This window comes from Atta colombica, unplaced genomic scaffold, assembly GCF_001594045.1.
Source record: "Atta colombica isolate Treedump-2 unplaced genomic scaffold, Acol1.0 scaffold207, whole genome shotgun sequence".
NCBI lineage: Eukaryota > Metazoa > Arthropoda > Insecta > Hymenoptera > Formicidae > Atta > Atta colombica.
In genome coordinates, this window is record NW_017259302.1 from 1,117,315 (window position 1) to 1,135,588 (window position 18,274).

General features: G+C 30.4%; 1 protein-coding gene across 1 annotated transcript in view; it reads left to right on the forward strand.

Moving 5' to 3' along the window:
- LOC108687503 overlaps positions 1-18,274 on the forward strand; it is a 72,136-nt gene that overhangs the window by 47,382 nt on the left and 6,480 nt on the right. The window contains 3 exon segments of the mRNA XM_018193279.1: positions 3,904-4,880; positions 6,181-7,717; positions 16,807-17,784. Of these exon segments, the coding sequence (XP_018048768.1) occupies positions 3,904-4,880; positions 6,181-7,717; positions 16,807-17,784 (3,492 nt within the window).

Here is an 18,274-nt window from a genome sequence, read left to right on the forward strand (position 1 = left end):
TGTGTGTGTGTGTGTGTGTGATTAATGTAATCGAATGTAATTTAACTGTTTAGCGTTACAGAATGTATAAATTAATATAAAACAAATTTTTGCTTACCACTAGAAATAAGTGTAATTATTGACTTGCTGTTGATTGTAATTTTTGAGAGATAGAAGAAATAATTGGAAAATGATAAATAATTAACAAAATCACAAACTTATGTTTTATCTGAAATGTGCACCTACACTCTATTTATATAAAAAGATCCTTTATTCGCAAATATTAAATTTTAAATATTAAATTTATTTAGAAGGATAAAAGAGACAAAATTACGAAATAAAAATTTTAAAACTATTTTTATTCGATAAATAAAATTTCTAACTAACATATTGTATTATTTTCAGGGTCATAAATGGAAATGGATGTTTTCTATATGGCAAAGAATCTATTCCAATGCAACTGTGGAAAGTAGTTGATTTAGAAGGATGTCTCTGTTATGCCTTTCTTCCAGTAAATCACATATCAAAGAAAACAGAAGAAAATCAATACAATCAGAAACAGATTGTTGAAATATTGAAAATCGAGACTGATAATATGGTAGAAATTACAGATGATAACAGTGTAATTTATACAGACGTATCGAACGATGTCTATAGAGTAAATAAAAACAAAAAAATCTTGTCGGCAGACGAGTTAGATTCGGATGAAGCTCAACTTGACAATAAGAAGGAGACCAAGGTTTATACTTGTGATAAGTGCAATATTTCCTTTCCCATGATGAAGATGTTAAAGTTTCATTGGGATCTAATGCACAAACAAGATAAAGATATTATTACGTTCACCTGCAGTTTCTGTACCTTTGAAAGTACCAACAAATCGACCTTTTATTCGCATATTAATAGGAAACATTCCACGAATCGTGTAATTAAACGAAGAAAAAAGCCGCAGGAATACTTGTGTAACTTTTGCGGATTTGAATCTCCAAACCGACGACGGTTAAAAGAACACCTCGATCGTAAACACGGATCCGAGTATAAGTATGACTGTGAGCATTGCGGCAAAAAATTCAAAGTGAAAAGCGATATGAGATTACATGTACGTTTCAAGCACATGGAGGACCCAGTAGTATGCGATATCTGCAATAAGACCTGCTCCAATACTAATTCACTGTATGTGCACAAAAAGTGGGCGCATTTCAAGCCCAAATATAAATGTGAAATCTGCAATAGGCGTTTGGTCACGCAGGAGAATTTAGATCAACATATCTTTCTACAGCACGAGTCCAGAAAGAGTTTCACGTGTGAAGAGTGCGGCAAATCTTTCAATGACAATCATCGATTGAAACAGCATATGATGACCCACACCGGTGACCGACCGTATGACTGTCATATCTGTGGCAAAGCTTTTGCGCGTAGAACTGCTTACAGACAGCATCTGTTACTTCATACGGGAAAACGACCGTATATTTGTGATATTTGTGGGAAAGCCTTCGCGCAAAAACCTGGATTAATATGTCATCGAAAATGTCATCCTGGAGAGCATCCTCCTTTACCAGTGGTGCACATCGATCACATTCTTAACGATTTTATGAAAAAGTGAAAAAGTTTCAAACATGAAATAATTTCACTAAGACACTCATTTTAAAAAAAATAGTATAGAATTTCGTCACTATATATTAACAATTTCAGATTACGTTTTAAAAATTTAATTTGTAATTTTATTGATAAATGCATACTTTAAATTACACCTCACCGATTTTAACGGTTTAATTTCACCATCAGAGTTCGAAAACGTTCAGGGTGTTCCCATGTATCATTATTCTTGTTTAACATTGGATGAGCAACAAGGATAAAACGATATATGGAAACACTCGGGTAACGTTTCCAAACGCAGCTCAGATATGTTGTAGGGGAAAGTGTTCTGAATAATTCTCTACAAGAATTAAGTGAGGGATGGTAATTGTTTAAAAGAAAAAATAAATTAAAATTCCATAATATGTAAAGGATAATATTGACAAGGGAAGTTATATTATATATGGCAAGAAGTTATATTCCTTTAAGCAGCGAGGAGAGGTGAGGTGAATTTCTAATTTCGCGTGAAAAGTCGGACGACCCTAGGGAGGGGAGAGGTGCGATAGAGCAAACCTTCACATCGGTGAGATGTAACTCAAAATATACATTTATTATCATCTAGTACTTTTATTATCTAGTACTTTTCATCACTATCTTTAATGTTCATACTAGTATGTATGTATGTATATGTATGTAAGATAAAGTGGATCGTTTTGTTTACTTTACGAGCATGATTAAAAATAAAATACATATATAATCTTCAAATAAATGTTAGATTTTACGATCGTTATAATTGTTACGTGAATATCGCATAATAATGAGATAAGGTTATAAATGTTATAGTGATACACAGTAGTATGTCAATAAAAATAATCTCTCTGAATGATGGAGAAAATTTATTTGCAATTTAATATCGCATATTTTTTCATAAAATCTTACAAAATTTTTTATAAATACAATTTTTACTATGAGAAATAAATCATAATAATGTTTTTATAAATTTGTTTTATATGATACATAAATAGTAATTAACAATTATGTGTAAATAATTAACAATTATGTGTAAGTATAACAAATTATAGAATAGAATATTTACTTCAGTTCACATGTCAAGAAGAGGCTTTATTATACACATTTATTTACAATTTTTTTGAAGTAAAAGATTTACATATCAAAAAGAATTTCAGAAACTTACAGAATTTCTGTATTTACAGAAATTGAAAGCAAATGTTTCAATCCTTATTTTCATAAAATAATAGCAAAATATATGTCCTATTTTAATCTTTCAAATTGACATAAATAATATTAAAATTGCTCAAATCCTTATGGAAACATTATATTAATATTCATTTTTTATTTTTATTACAGGAAGGTCAATTATACGTGCTTTTGGAATAATTTTTGTTTCTATCTTGAAGAAAAATCTATGATTATGAGATCTTATTATAAGAACAACATTTTTTTCGGTTTCTATTATAATTTTGATAGATAACTAAAAATATTTTTAGAACTACATATAATTATTAAATATTAATTTTTAAACTATGGCATTCTTTTTTTCAATTTTGTAGAAGTTTACAAATTTCTAGGTTGAAAATAATCACAAATAATTCTTATGAAATAATTCTTTTATAACTTTCCAATTCTTTTATTATTAATTTTCACGATATGAAATATTCAGGATTAAGAATTATGAAATTAAAAAAAAACAATTATTACAAATTCATCGAGTTATAAATTTGCACTTTAATTTACAATTCTGCTATAACAGTTTTATTTTATTTTCTAATATTATATTATATATATATTATAAAATTATGTTACTATGCTAATATATTTAATAGTTTAATATTATGTATAGTAAGTCATAGAAAGGTTGCAACACTTTTTTTCAATAGGTTTCGGAGCTAAAACCTTGTTCGTAGAACAGTTAAACTGGTTAAATCCATATGAGTAAGAATGATAAAAACCAAGTGAGCAACTCCAGTGAGCAGAGTGCATTCCGAAATTCATCTAAAAAGTGTTACAATCTTTCTGTGATCCATTGCGATTAATCATTTTATTCAATCAGAAGTTACCACAGCTACCTTTGTCTTCAAAGATCAGAAGACGAAAATAGCCTTAGCTGTGATTGCATCTGGTTACATAAAAAAAAAAAACGTCATTGTTATCCTATAAGCTTTCCACATCAACAAAATTTTTGTTTTTAAACCCCGAGTAGAGGGGTGAGAATAAATTTAATTCTCGTACCAATGTGTCTTCGCAAATTTAGATTTGAATGTAAGTAGTCCAAGATCTGTATACTTGCCAGCTGTGGAACCGTAATAAAGATATATCTTTGTAATGTTGTAGGAAACCGACAGCGGATATTTTTGCCAGCGAAGCGGAGACGAATAAAACTGGAGCAAAAACATCGACTTTTGCATGTAAACAAGAAAAGAAGTCACAGAAGGGTTATGAAGAAAAATGCAATTCGTTCGTCTGCAATATCTGTCTTAAATACTTCAAGAGCAAGTACTTACTGAAACGTCATGAACTCACGCACACGGCGGAGATTATGCGCGGATGTGAAACGGACGTGAAAGAAAATTCTACATTCACTGATGAGGTGCCGCAAAAGCAAGCACCTCTCCCATGCGTAACGTGCGATTTTCGCTGCAATAAGAGATCCACGATGATCGCGCATCTTGCCGAGAAACACGACGGAATCGCAAACAATGACAGATTCGCCGGTGACAAGCGCGAGTTTACCTGCGTCGTCTGCGGCTTGGTGTTCACCCGCAAAGAGAGCCTGAGGTCGCATTTCATCCGTAAACATACTCAACATTATGCTTACTCGTGTGAGCATTGTGGCAAGGGGTTCAAAGTTAAGGGTGACCTCACCACCCATACCCGGTTGAATCATCAGGAGTCACCGGTGGTGTGTGGTGTCTGTGGCAAAACCTGTCGAAATAGCCACAGTCTATACACTCATCAGAAACATGCGCATTACAAGGCAAAATATGAATGTCCGTTGTGCCATCGACGGCTCGTAACACAACAAAATCTGGATCAGCACTTGCTGACGCAGCATGAGAGGAAGGAAAAGTCGGTGTGTGAGCAATGCGGCAAGACCTTCTTCGAAAATTACGATTTGAGGAAGCATATGAGAATTCATACGGGCGACAAACCGTATAGCTGCACAGTCTGCGGCAGAGCGTTTGCCAGGCACAGCAGCCTGAGCCAGCACCTCCTTCTGCATACCGGCGAGCGTATCTACGCCTGCGACGTATGCGGCAAGACGTTTGCTCAAAAGGCCGGTCTTATCTGTCACAGGAAAATTCACTCGGGCGATCTGCCGCCCTTACCGGTGATGCATATCGACCATATACTGAAGGAATTCATTAAGAAATAAAATCGCATAATTTGAAAACGTCATCGGTGCTTTGCGATTTTCATCTTTTGTTTTTCTCTCTCGTAACGATTAAAATGATTAAATAAATAATTTAAATAATTTTAAATAAATAAATAATTATCACATGTATCTACGTACAATAAAATCATACCGTTGGTTAATCGCTGAAATATAAAACAAAAAACGAATTACGAGGCATTTGTTTGTAATATATTATGACTGATAGCGTTGATACAGATGAAAAATTTAAATGGATTACATTTTTATAAAAAATTATAAAAACTTATGGTAAAAACGGAATTTTTAAAAATAAGTTTTAATTGTAAAAATGAAATTTGCGAAATCACAAATCTTATTATAATAAGATAATAATAAAACAAAACTTATTATGAATGATTTCTAATATTACGAGATATGTGTGAAGCTTGTTAATTCTTATTTTGATTTATTAATATTTTTACATTGAGTTTAATATTTTCATTTGATGCATTTTATTTTATGATAATCTAAGTTTTAAAATTTTACCTTGAAATTTTTAGTTTTTCGAAAAAAATGTGTAAATAAAAGAATATTATAGAAATATATAAATATACAAATATTTCATTATTCAAAAATATATAAATATACAAATATTTCATTATTCAAAAATATGTAAAAATTTAAAAAAATAATAAACTTACGTTTATTTTTTTTTTAATTTGCTTTTAAAGTTTAAGCATCATAATTACACGAATTTTAAGTCAATTGCAATTATAAACAACATTGTTTATGAGACATTTATAGTTCGTATTCTATTGTTATTTATGTTCTAAATATTACTTGACCCATTTTTCATTTCTCATCAATGTTTTTAGTAGTATAATATAATGTATTATTTAGAAATAAGCTAACTCTAACTGGATATTTCTAAAATTGTTAAAATAAATTGTATTGATTATACTGGATGTGTACTTGTGTGCAATACTTTATTTTTTTTTAAATATTTTGTTTCGAATTTTCCCATTTTATGACAATTTCATAACTAATGTAGGTTGCAACGGAGTGTAATGCTGATCAACAAGAAGGGTAGTTTTAGCTCCTCGTTTGTGAGTACCTTCGTTGATCTGTGATCTCTGATTAAATTTATATTAGAGAATAAATGATAACTTCTAGCTTATAATTTTTTGCGGTATAAATAAAAATCACATATAATTGTTCTAATAATTATTTCATTCCGTGATGTTTCAGACACCAAGGCGCGTATAATTCTCGTGGCATTTTCATCTTTGGTAATGAATCGCTGGTGATGAAGACGTGGCAAATTTTGGAATTTGATGGCAAACCGTATTATGCGTTTGTTCCTGAAGGCGATGTGCCTTTACCGGACGAAGATATACTAGATCAAGTAGAATCATTAGAGGAGGAAGTAGAAATAATAAAAAATGGGAATATTGGTATAGATAATGTAAAACGGAATTACTCGGAGGAGGAATACGTTTGTACGGAAGAGAAATCATACAATGTTGAGAGCATTCTTAACGAAAATGTTGAGGAAATAGAGGAATTGGATATAAAACCGATCATACTAAACGGCATCAATGAAGCTGTGGATGGCAAAACAGCTGGAGATTTATATCAGGTGAAAGTAGAGGGTAGTATGGTGACTATCGAGAAACTTGCGTCCAATACAGAGACAGATGGGAAAACAACCGAAGATCAGATGGAGGATATAAATGATGATGAGGGAGAAATAGAATATCTTGAGGAAGCAATGCTAGATGTACCTAGCATTGCTCCCTCCCCTAGCAATAAAGCATCGCGTATGAAAACACCTGCCAAGAATTCCAGTGAGGCTATGAAGTGCAAATTGTGCTCGGAGACATTTGATACGATTTTAGCCTTTAGAAAACACGTAGCATGGAGTCATAAAAAGAAGATGTGCATAATAGAGAATGATGCTTATATATGCGCTGTGTGCGGCTTTAAAACTCAGAAGAAGAGTTTGTTTGCCGCTCATCTGGATAGGAAGCATGAAACTTGGAAGTCCCGAAGACGGTCTACCAATACGAAATTTCCTTGTAGTGCTTGCGGTTTTATTTGTAGATCGAAGCATTCCTTGCAGTCTCACTTTACGAGGAAACATACGGACAAGTACGAGCATCAGTGCAGTTTCTGCTCAAAAAAGTTTAAGGTCAAGGGGGATCTAACGAATCATATACGATTTCATCATAAAGAGAAGCCGGTCAAGTGCGACGTATGTGGTAAACTGTGCCTTAATTCCGGTTCGCTTTACGTCCATCAAAAGTGGGCACACTACAAACCTCAATACGAGTGTCACATCTGTAAAAGACGTATGGTAACACAAGAAAATCTGGATCAACATTTGGTGACACAGCACGAAAAACGCGACAAGATAGTCTGCGCGGAATGTGGTAAAACTTTTACAAAGAAAGATTCATTCAAGAGACACATGGTGGTACATACAGGATGCAAACCGCATTCCTGTATGATCTGTAGCAAACCCTTCGCACGAAGATCCCAGTTGCGTCAGCATCTGCTTATTCATACCGGCAAGCGTCCATTTGTATGTGACATATGTGGCAAAGCATTCACGCAAAAGCCAGGCTTGATCTGCCACAGAAAAACTCATCCTGGCCAGCATCCGCCATTACCCGTGATGCCAATCGCAGATTTTGTTAAAGAATTCACTGATGGATATGTACAGGAAATGAACGCGCCAGAGAACGAAGAGGAGATCAATGAGGAAGAAGTATTGAACATTTAATTCGTCATGTGGATATATGTTGAAGTATATATTTTTTTACTAGTGTCTAAAACAGCAAAAGCATGTGATTATTACGGAATAAAAATAAAAATTGACAAATTTCATGTACTTATTGTTAGTACAGAAATATTAAAAGCTTAAGCGGCAATCACAAGCGGAATTTTTATTTATATGTCTTATGTTTTCACGCAGGATCATGTATTGATTACTATACATGTATTTTAATAATACAATTAGACTCTTTTGAATTTTCATATTGTTTACTCTTTCCTTTGTTTTTTATTAATTATTTATTTTTTTGGCATATTGTTTTTGCGTTTTAGACAAATGTAAAAAGTGAAAGCAAAAGAGAAAAACATAAACAATGAACAATAGAAAATGAAGAGTTAAGTGTCAATAAAACTCGTGATTCTGAAAATTCAAAATAAAGAAAGAGAAAATATCAATAAACAAGTTGTCGATTATTCAAATTTCTTCTAATTATTTAATTTTATTTCTTTAAAAATCCAATTTTATCGATATGAATTTGATATTTATGAAATTCTTTATAATTATCACTAATAAATCTACATATAATGTAGGTTATTATAGAATTATAAACATTATTTGTCAAAAAATAGTTACAATTTTAAAATTTGACCAGTAATTACTCATTGTAATAAGAATGTACTGATAAAAATATTCCATTGACGATAAGAATATGATTGTAATGTATAATTATTTCTTTATTTCCAAAGTTTGAATAATCGTTTAGGATAACTGAATATATATATAATAAATAAGTTTAAATGTAGATATGTAGCTAGCAATTGTAAATTACATCTTTCTAAGAAGAATAGAAGAAGTGATCTTATCATTTATGTCGGCTTTTCGCATCTTGATGATTATTATTACAGTAAAATTAAAACTGTACATTTCTTTAATCAGTAAATTTCGAATTATATAAGGTTATATAACATCACATAATGTTTATATCTGTGGACTTACTAAAATTAATGAAGAAATATAGCTATACATTATTTCGACGATAATTTTTATTTGATTATTATTCAATATATATTGCTAAACAAAATTATGGCATAGAAAAATTTAGGGCAAAAATTGGCCAACATTGATTGACTGACTTTGTGGAAAATTATATCGTAGGAAAAACATAACATTTTTTTTTTTTAATTCATGTTTGAAATCTCTACTTTAAGATGCTATGGCCAGATTTTAAATTTAATGCACCTCTACCACTGTAATTCAAAATATGAGAGTGTGTTTGTCATATTGAAAATTGCAAAGTTTGACGGAATGTGCGAACTTTATAAAACTTTTTAGAGGAATACCATTTGCAGCGGCATAAAATTCGAACTTTTCCCTTTAATTAAAAAAAATACGAATTGCTGCGATTTTTTTTGCAAGTTACAACACTTTAAAGTAGCCCCTCGCATTTTTTACATATACTATCAACTGTCAATTATCTGTATTACTGAATATGTTGCGTGTTAAGAAATTTGGCAAGACAACCTGTCAATCTTAGAAACTTGTCACAAATTCTAGTACAAATCTGGAATGACATTACGCAGAAAGAAATTAGGACCTGCATTAATATGAGGAGTCAACTGCAAGCAGTAATCGAACAACGCGGAGGCAACACGAATTACTGAAGTTTATATCACTCAGAAACACGATGTGCAAAATCCATTTAGCAACCGTGATGCATGTTCGGTAATGCAGATAATGTCAGCAATTTTGGACAAAGTTGGCCAATCTGCTCAAAATTTTCTATGCCATAATTTTTTTGAGCAGTTCTTAATACTATTTTATTGATAAAAGGAAAATAAGACCAATAACACAATATATTTATCGGTGCATTGATTTTGTAAGTAGAAAAAGAATGCAATGTACAATAATAGCTACAATAATACAAATTAATTATAAAGTAATGTAAGTACAATTGGTAAATTAAAGTTATATAAGTTTTCTGTTCAATGTAACATTATTTTATAGAAGATCAATTTAAATAGAAAGTAAATGTAAAAAGAACATGTAATCGGCATACTCAAAATCTTATTTCTTTTCTTCTCTTTTATGTTAGAAATATATTTTATATGAACATTTCATATATTATTTCATTCATTGATATAAATTTAGATTCGCAATCTGCATGATATTAAAAAATTTTGCAATTGGAGAGAATATAAGATAATAAACAAATACTTAATTATTTATTCTGTTATTTAAGATTAGATTTAAAAATTAAACAGAAAAATTAGTAATTATTGATTTTAAATCAATAATAATTTTTAGAAAGTGCTTTTTTTATGAATAAGAAATGTCTTTTTTTTGTTTTGCCACATTAAGATAAATATTTTATTCTTTTAAAGGATTCAATTTACTCTGACAGTTCGATCAGGAAATATATTTTTGAAGATAAATTAAAAACAATAACAAAATTATATAATATTAAATGAAATGAATATTATATAAATTTGACATTGTATTGTCAGACATTTTTAAAATAAAACATCATTTTATTTGAAAGATCTTTTTATTTAATCTAGTTTAGAAATTTCCTTTTCGAATCTTCAGTTATAATTAAAAGTAAAATATACTGAGATACTATTATATATCCACATTATTAATTTTTTTTTTCTTATTTTTTATCTTAGAGAATTCTCTTAGAATTCGTAAAATGATAATTTTTTTGAATGAAAAGTATATTGTGTTAAAATTAAATATAATGCTGTATAACAAAATTTTACCTATTATGTAAAGTTTTCTATTATATACGTAGAATTAGTGTTATTATATGTAGAGAAATAATATTTTCATTTTTATATAAGAATACGAATTAATTGTTTAAATGTCACATAGTATTTGTATATAGGATCCATTTTAATCTATCCAATAGAATATCTCTTAATTTATCTTTGGAAAATTTTTAAGTTTAAGATAAAAATTGCTAAAGGGAAAGGAGATGGTGATCTTGAGATGTCCTTAGAGTCAAATGAGTTATTTAAAAAAATTGTTTAACTGAAATTATATAGTTTTTTTTACATAATATGATTTCTTTAGTTACTCTGCATATAAAAGTATTAAGATAAATATATATTGAAAAGTATTAACGTAGATGTGTTAATAGTTTTCGAGTTATTTTATATTTTATTTTGGCACATATTGATATGAAATATTAAACATCTTGTAAACTATTCATTTTTTGATAAGTGTAGTACTTTTATGTACAAACTAATGAAATGAATCAATTGATGTAAAGAAAACACATAGTTTAATTTAAAAAAATATATATTTTGTAGTATATAATCCTGTAGCGTTTTACAAAGCATTAACAAAAGAGTTAAAAAAGTTTATATAATCGCTTTTTTAGTGTTTTGCAAGCGCTGCTATGCTACTTGGGAATTACATAATTTTATTTATTAAGCAATTATATTTTTTTACACTAATTGATTTATCATTATTTTATGCATAAAAGAATTAAGATACAGATTATTAAAAATGAACAGTTTACAAGATATTTAATACTTCATATCAATATGTGCTAGAATAAAATATTATAATATAACTCGAAAACCATTGATCTTTCGATATCTCTACTTTAATAGTTTTTATATGCAGAATAATTTAAAAAAAATCATATAATGTAAAAAAAATACAATTCTATTAAAAAAATTTCAAGTAATCTTCACTTGACCTTAAAGACATCTTCTCAAAGTTAACTAAGGTTACTATTTTCTTTCCTCCTAATAGTAATTGAGCAACTTTTGTCTAAAACAGTTTTGTCTTAAACTTAAGAATTTTGAAATATTTTACTGGATGAATTAAAATAAACCCTGATATATTAAATATCATTCATGTTACATAAAATTAAATAGTTATTATCGGTTTTTGCACGATACATGTTCTTTAGAGGATACATTAATATTAATTTGAATAATTTTACATTGATTGACTTCATATGTGAAAGACATATAGCAGAATTATTTCTTTTAACATATAACTGCACTGAGACAAATTTCTGGTTGGAAATAGACCAGAAAAATTCTGATCATATCAATCAGAAAAATTCTGATCATATCAATCAGAATTTTGGTTATCTTGAGTAGAGTTACAGTAGCTTCAACCAGAAAATTCTGATTTGTTCATTTTCAAACAGAATTCCAATTAATGCAAACAGATTTTTTCCAGTGTGTTCAACAAAATTAGACTAGTAGTAAGTCGTGTGCACAGGAGCATAGATTTCTGTTTTAAAGAAATATTTTTGATAATTTTTAATTGTAAATTATACTTATATAAAAATAAATTTAGTTAGCATATATATTTAGTTAAAGAATATTAATAGTATTAATAATAGTATTAACATTGTGATCCTGTTGTAATAGTCTATGCTTGACTAAACTTTTACTTGACTGGCCCAGTCAGTCAAGCCTGTCGAAAACAAATTTTTTAATATTTACAAATTTTGTCGACAAAAACACCAAATAATAAAATGCAAGTTTTGTTAACACAAATCACCGAATTTGTTATCAATTCTGTTTGCAAGTTTGATGTTAATCTAGCGAGAATGCGAAATTTGCTAACAATTTGCTTATTGGATATCTATGCCACTTTCGAAAACGATTCAGATTTTACGAAGCATTTCATAAAGTGGCAATATGCGTAAGTATACTTTGCATTAATCAGATATATTTAGAGTTTAATGATAATAATAATAATCTTTTTCTGAAACTTTTAGGAATATAATCGGTACGGATTCTTTAAAATTCAACGAAGAACAATCTGTCGCAGAACAATCGTTCGATTTTCTGAGAAGAAAAATCCAAATTAAAAGTAAGTTTGTATATACAAAAAGCCAGCATGTCAAAAAAACCACATTCGTTCTCTATTTTATCTAAGCTTAAAGTGAAAGTTTATAGTGAAAAAACATTCAAGAAATATAGTCAAAAAAAAGAAGTTGAGCAAGAGAATTTGGATCTACAATGACATTCATTTTATTATTCTTAAATCATAGCTTGAAAAGTCATAGAAGGATCTTCATTTCCGCGGACATTGCGAAGAAGTTGAATTTCATCTCTTGAGTTGAGATCAATTTGTTATTAAAATTCTTTTGAATTATCGAAGAAATGCATAATAACATTTCCCTGCGATATTGCTTATACACACAAATACATGCTATGAGAGTATTAGAGTTATGTATGTGTGTGTAATGCCTGCCAAAGAAGGATTCCATAGACATGTGCAATACATGCAATCGATAATAATATGCGACCTATATGGCCAGTATCTGTTGTGTAAAAGACAGCATATGAGTCGCATCTACAATAGTTTTTTTTTGGCATGCGTGTAAGAGGAAGTTCATAACAAAAAAGTTGCTTGCACAGCAAGTTATACAATAGTCGAAAGACTATCGTCTACTATCTGCGGTAAGATCTTGAACAGCAAAAACTTTCTAAGGACGCACGTGAGGTATCACGACAATGTGATAATGTGTGGTTGCATAGCAGGAGATCCAGAACAAATAAAAGCAGCATCTACTGATGTACATCAACATCAGATCTGCGACATCTACAGTCAAAGCTTCGAATAGAAGTTTCATACATAAGGAGAATCATCTTGATCTTTTATCTTCTTGATTATCTACATATCAATAGATTGTCTTATCGAAAACCTGCTGAAGACAAAAACGAAAAAGAGGAATTAATGCCTTAAAGAAGAAAAACGAATTCGAGACGTGCAATGTGTCAGACTACGTAAATAAATCTTTCTAAAACTAAGACAAATGTCCATTTATAGTCATAGTATAAGAATAATAGTTTCACTCAGTTAAAAATAGTGGCGACCGTTCTGCACAATTTTCAACACGGTGATCAGTTTCTTTATTCCCTAAGATTCTTCGCTCTTATTGGTTTTCAACATGGTCGAGTGGGACATAAAAATCAAATGTATCGACATAGAATGAAACTACTGTTTTTACTTATACTGTGTCAAGCCTATTTAAGGCCTCCTTAATCTATTTTTAGATGTTTAGTAGCTCATAAAATTTGTAAAGCATCTGAAGATATATTTAAGGAAGCCTTAAATACAAAACTTGACTATGAATACGAATATTAAAAAGATCTTAGTTTTAAATCTTAGTTTTAAAAGGATTTATTTACGTAGAGAGAGAATTTTTGCAAGGAGAAGGAAAAATTTATATTATTGTATTAGAATATTTTGTTAAAAAATATTTTGCTAAATAAAACATTTTAGAACAATGATGATTCTTGATGCAAACATTGTCGGTTTAATAATAATTAATATCATTTGTATATGTATATACAATAGCACTTATAAATATTTTGACATTAATATTTTTGTCATACTTTACGAAAAGTTAAATACTTAAATACGATAAAAAAAATCGTAGAGAAGCTTTTGATTATGCATTTTAAAGTGCAAAAATAGAGCTTTAAATCTACATTTGAATTTTTTTCTACATTTTCCTAAATTATATAAAAATAGTATTAAATATTTTTTGCAATATTTTTTTGTCTTATTTTGAAGTGCTGCAGTTTGATGATGAAACATCGGACTATATATAACATAAAAATATTTTTTGTAATTTAGAAATAAAGTATTGTAAAACAAAATTTAAATATAGATTTAAAGATTTATTTTTGCGTTTTACAATGCTTGATCGAAAATTTCTCTACGATTTTTTTTCATCGAAATATTTAACTTTTTGTGAAATACAGCAAAAATATTAGTATTAAAACATTTATGAGCGCTACTCTTATAAATGTATATTCATATTGATTGTTGTATATATTGATTGATTTCTTTTAATAAAAATATTTATATTTAAGTTTTTAGATTGAAAACTGCTAATTGATGTCTTATTTTGATTGAAGAAAGTATGTATGTTATATTTTTGTTATTAACATAACATTTACATGTTCTCTAAAGAGTGACAGTATTAAAATTGTTAAAATAATAAACGATAATAAAATAGTAATAATGTTATCTTATGAATTTTTGTTATTTCTAAACCTTCTGTATAGTTCTCCAAGTATCTTCAATCGTAATATCTATATTAAAGAAAGATGCGATTTGTTAATATTTTGTATTATTGTAAGATTTATAATAAAATACTGAAATATTAGCTAAAATAATAAATTTAATAATTGTTAAAAAGACACTGCAAAATTTTCTACAATCTTTATTTTTAAAACTTTGAAACTTTTTACAGAATGTTAAGAGAGCTCATACTTTCCGTTAAAGTTGACTATAATCGAAATTTTTTGTCAAAGTGAAATTTAAATCTTTAAAGGAAAATAGTATAAGCGAGTGAGGCACATTTCTCATATTTTTGTATATTTCTTGACAAAGAATTTTTTTATGTCGTAGGTTTGATTTGCTAGAAATGGACGAAATCAAGAGTGAAGGCATTCGGAATTCTCATGCATTCTTTATCGACACATCTTCGAATATCGCCGATATAATCAACACGGATAGCAGTAAAGAAAATCGGAGTGTAATGAAACGCTTACGTTATTGCTGTGACATTTGCTCGTTCCCATGCCGTACCAAGGAAAATTTAAAAAAGCACATGCATCTTCACAAGAATACATGTAGAATATGTAACGAGCTTTTCGTCACGTCGGAGAAGCTAGAGCATCACATGGTCGTGCATCACGGCGAGCCTAAATATACCTGTAAACTGTGCTACTCTGTTTTATGGAACAAGGCGGACATGAAGAAGCACCTTGTCGTAAACCACTTACTGGTAGACCCTTTCTGCAACACATGCACCACCTGTAATAAGGAATTCCAGTCAAAGTACGCAATAGAGAGGCATATGTATAGCCAGCACACGAAACTGTCGGTGGGATGTACCATCTGTAGACGTATCTACAATAGCTTCACCGCGTTGAAGGCACACACCAAGCTCATTCACCTGAAGACCGGTTATCAGTGTGAGATTTGCAAGCGACGTCTCCACACCATGGATTCCCTGGAGAAGCACCTACGACGGCATGAAGGCACGCGAAATATGGATAGTTACATTTGTACAACATGCGGAGAAACTTTTCTCACCAAAAATAATTTAAATAAACACGTGATCATTCATGGCGACGTCAATCCTTACATCTGTCCGGTCTGCCAGAAGGCTTTTGACAAACGGGCGAATCAAGTGCAACATATTTTGACACACATGAGTAACGTTTATGCGTGCGACATATGCGGACTGAGATACTCGCGAAGAGCTGCCCTATTATGGCACAGAAAAATGCACCCTGGACCGCTCGGAAAATTGCCGGTTATACCCGTGATAGGCATCGTGAGTGAATTTGTTAAGAACTACATTAGCAAAACGAAAAATTTACCAAATACTTAATTCGAAGTCTGACGGTTAAATCTAGAAAGTACTAACTAAATCATTTATTTAAACGTTACTTTTTTTTAAGATATAAAATTTTTTCGAAGATAAATTTTCAATAAATACGTGATTTTACTATAAACGTCTTCAGTAATTGCAATTATAGGATAAGATGTCTTTATTTTTGCTCGAGTATATTACGAATTTCTGTTAATGATGTTATGTGATGTTATATTTTGTAAGAATGCAGTTTGATGTATTAGTTCGTACATGTACAGCGAATTTATTTGAAATATATGAACAATTAATTCAAATCTTTTTTCCAAATTGTTTCTGATTATTCTATTTCCCGATAATTATATTGATCTGTAGAATTTACTTATTCGTTATCAGGTAAGTTACTATTTGCCATTAATTAATTATGCCAAATAATTAATTATGGTACTGATAAGATACTCTTTTTTTTAGGTGATCCGAGAGTTTTGTATTGCATTATGAAAAGCTGATATTTAATTTTCGCAAATCTCTGAAGACTTCTAATCACGTTTAGGAAGGTAACTTAAAAAACAACGACAATAAAACATCCGAATGTTTATTAAATCGTTTCCAATAATTATTAAATTGTTCCCAGCTACTTCCTTCTCCACCCGCTGATTTTACTCGACAGTGTATAAGCAATTCTTCCTTTGATTTATAGCTAATGGTAACACAAACTTTTGCTTTTTTGTGTTTTAGAGTGGATCCATTGAACATTGAATCCAATATCCAAAAATCATTCGTCGGAATTGAATGCGAACGGACGGAAAGAGAAAAGTCGTTAATAGAATATGAAGAACGAATATCAGAAATAAATACGAATTTAATGAGAGAAAAGCTTAATCAGCAAATCATAATTGAAGAGAATCGATCGATTAGAAAGAAGGCGTGTGTAGAGTGCGATCACTGTCGCCGTAAATTCTTGAAGAAGAGTAACCTCGTCGAACATCTGAAGCAACACAGACACAAATGCGCTGATTGCCCGAAAACTTTCAGCCTGCGACGTTATCTGGCCTCTCATATCGAGAAGAATCATCGGCAGCAGATGTATGAGTGCAGCGTGTGCAAGTATAAGAGTAATAACAAGGGAACCTTGAAGAATCACTACATCCGATTACACACGAGCAACTACGATTACGCGTGCGATACGTGTGGCAAGCAATTCAAAATAAAAAAGGCTCTGAATCACCATGTGAAGCAAAACCACAGCGAAGCTCCGCCGATTGTGTGCGATGTCTGCGGTCATTTCAGTAAAAATCTCCACGCCCTCAAGGCCCACATGAAATATAGACACTACAAGCCGGAGTTTGTCTGTCGAATATGTCGACGAGGTATGACCACGCAGGAAAATTTAGAGCAGCATCTCATGTGGCATGAAACTAGGGAGAAGGTACTCTGTCCGACTTGCGGCAAGAGATTCCGGGGACGCGATCTGGACTCACACATGAGAGTACACACTGGAGTGAAGCCATTTCCTTGCCCTGTCTGCGGAAAAACTTTTCGACGGCAAACTGCTCAAGAACAACACGTGTTGATCCATACCGGAAAAAGACCATACATTTGCGATATTTGTGGTCAGACATTTGCCCAAAAGCCCGGTTTGATCTGCCACAGAAAAAGACATCCTGGCCCCCTGCCTCCGCTACCTGTAGTCTCTATCAAGAATATTGTCACCGAATTCACGAAGGAATACGCGATGAAAAACGCGGTCATAAAGATTGAATAAGATGTATATGTTTGTAGTATTTCTAGTACAACATATTGAAATGAATTGTGTTAAATACTTCGTGATTACATCGGTAGTAATTAAAAATTTGGTATAAAAAAGATCGCGATGGTAAAATAAGAATTTGAAAAAGTTATTATTTAAACAATATTTTTTATTTATACAGAAGAACTACATATAACTTTTATATATTTTGTAGATATAAATGTGATATTTGTATAGATTTTACATTCTTATAAAAATTGTTTTTATAAGAAACTTTTTATATTGATTTTGATATGTATACTATCACACTCAAAAATGTTAACTTTAGTAAATGTATACATTGATTACAATAGACTACAATAAGTGTATACAATAAGTGTATACATCTATTAAGTTATTTTGACTATAACGTAATAAATACACATTTTATGAACAAATATATAATTATATATTATA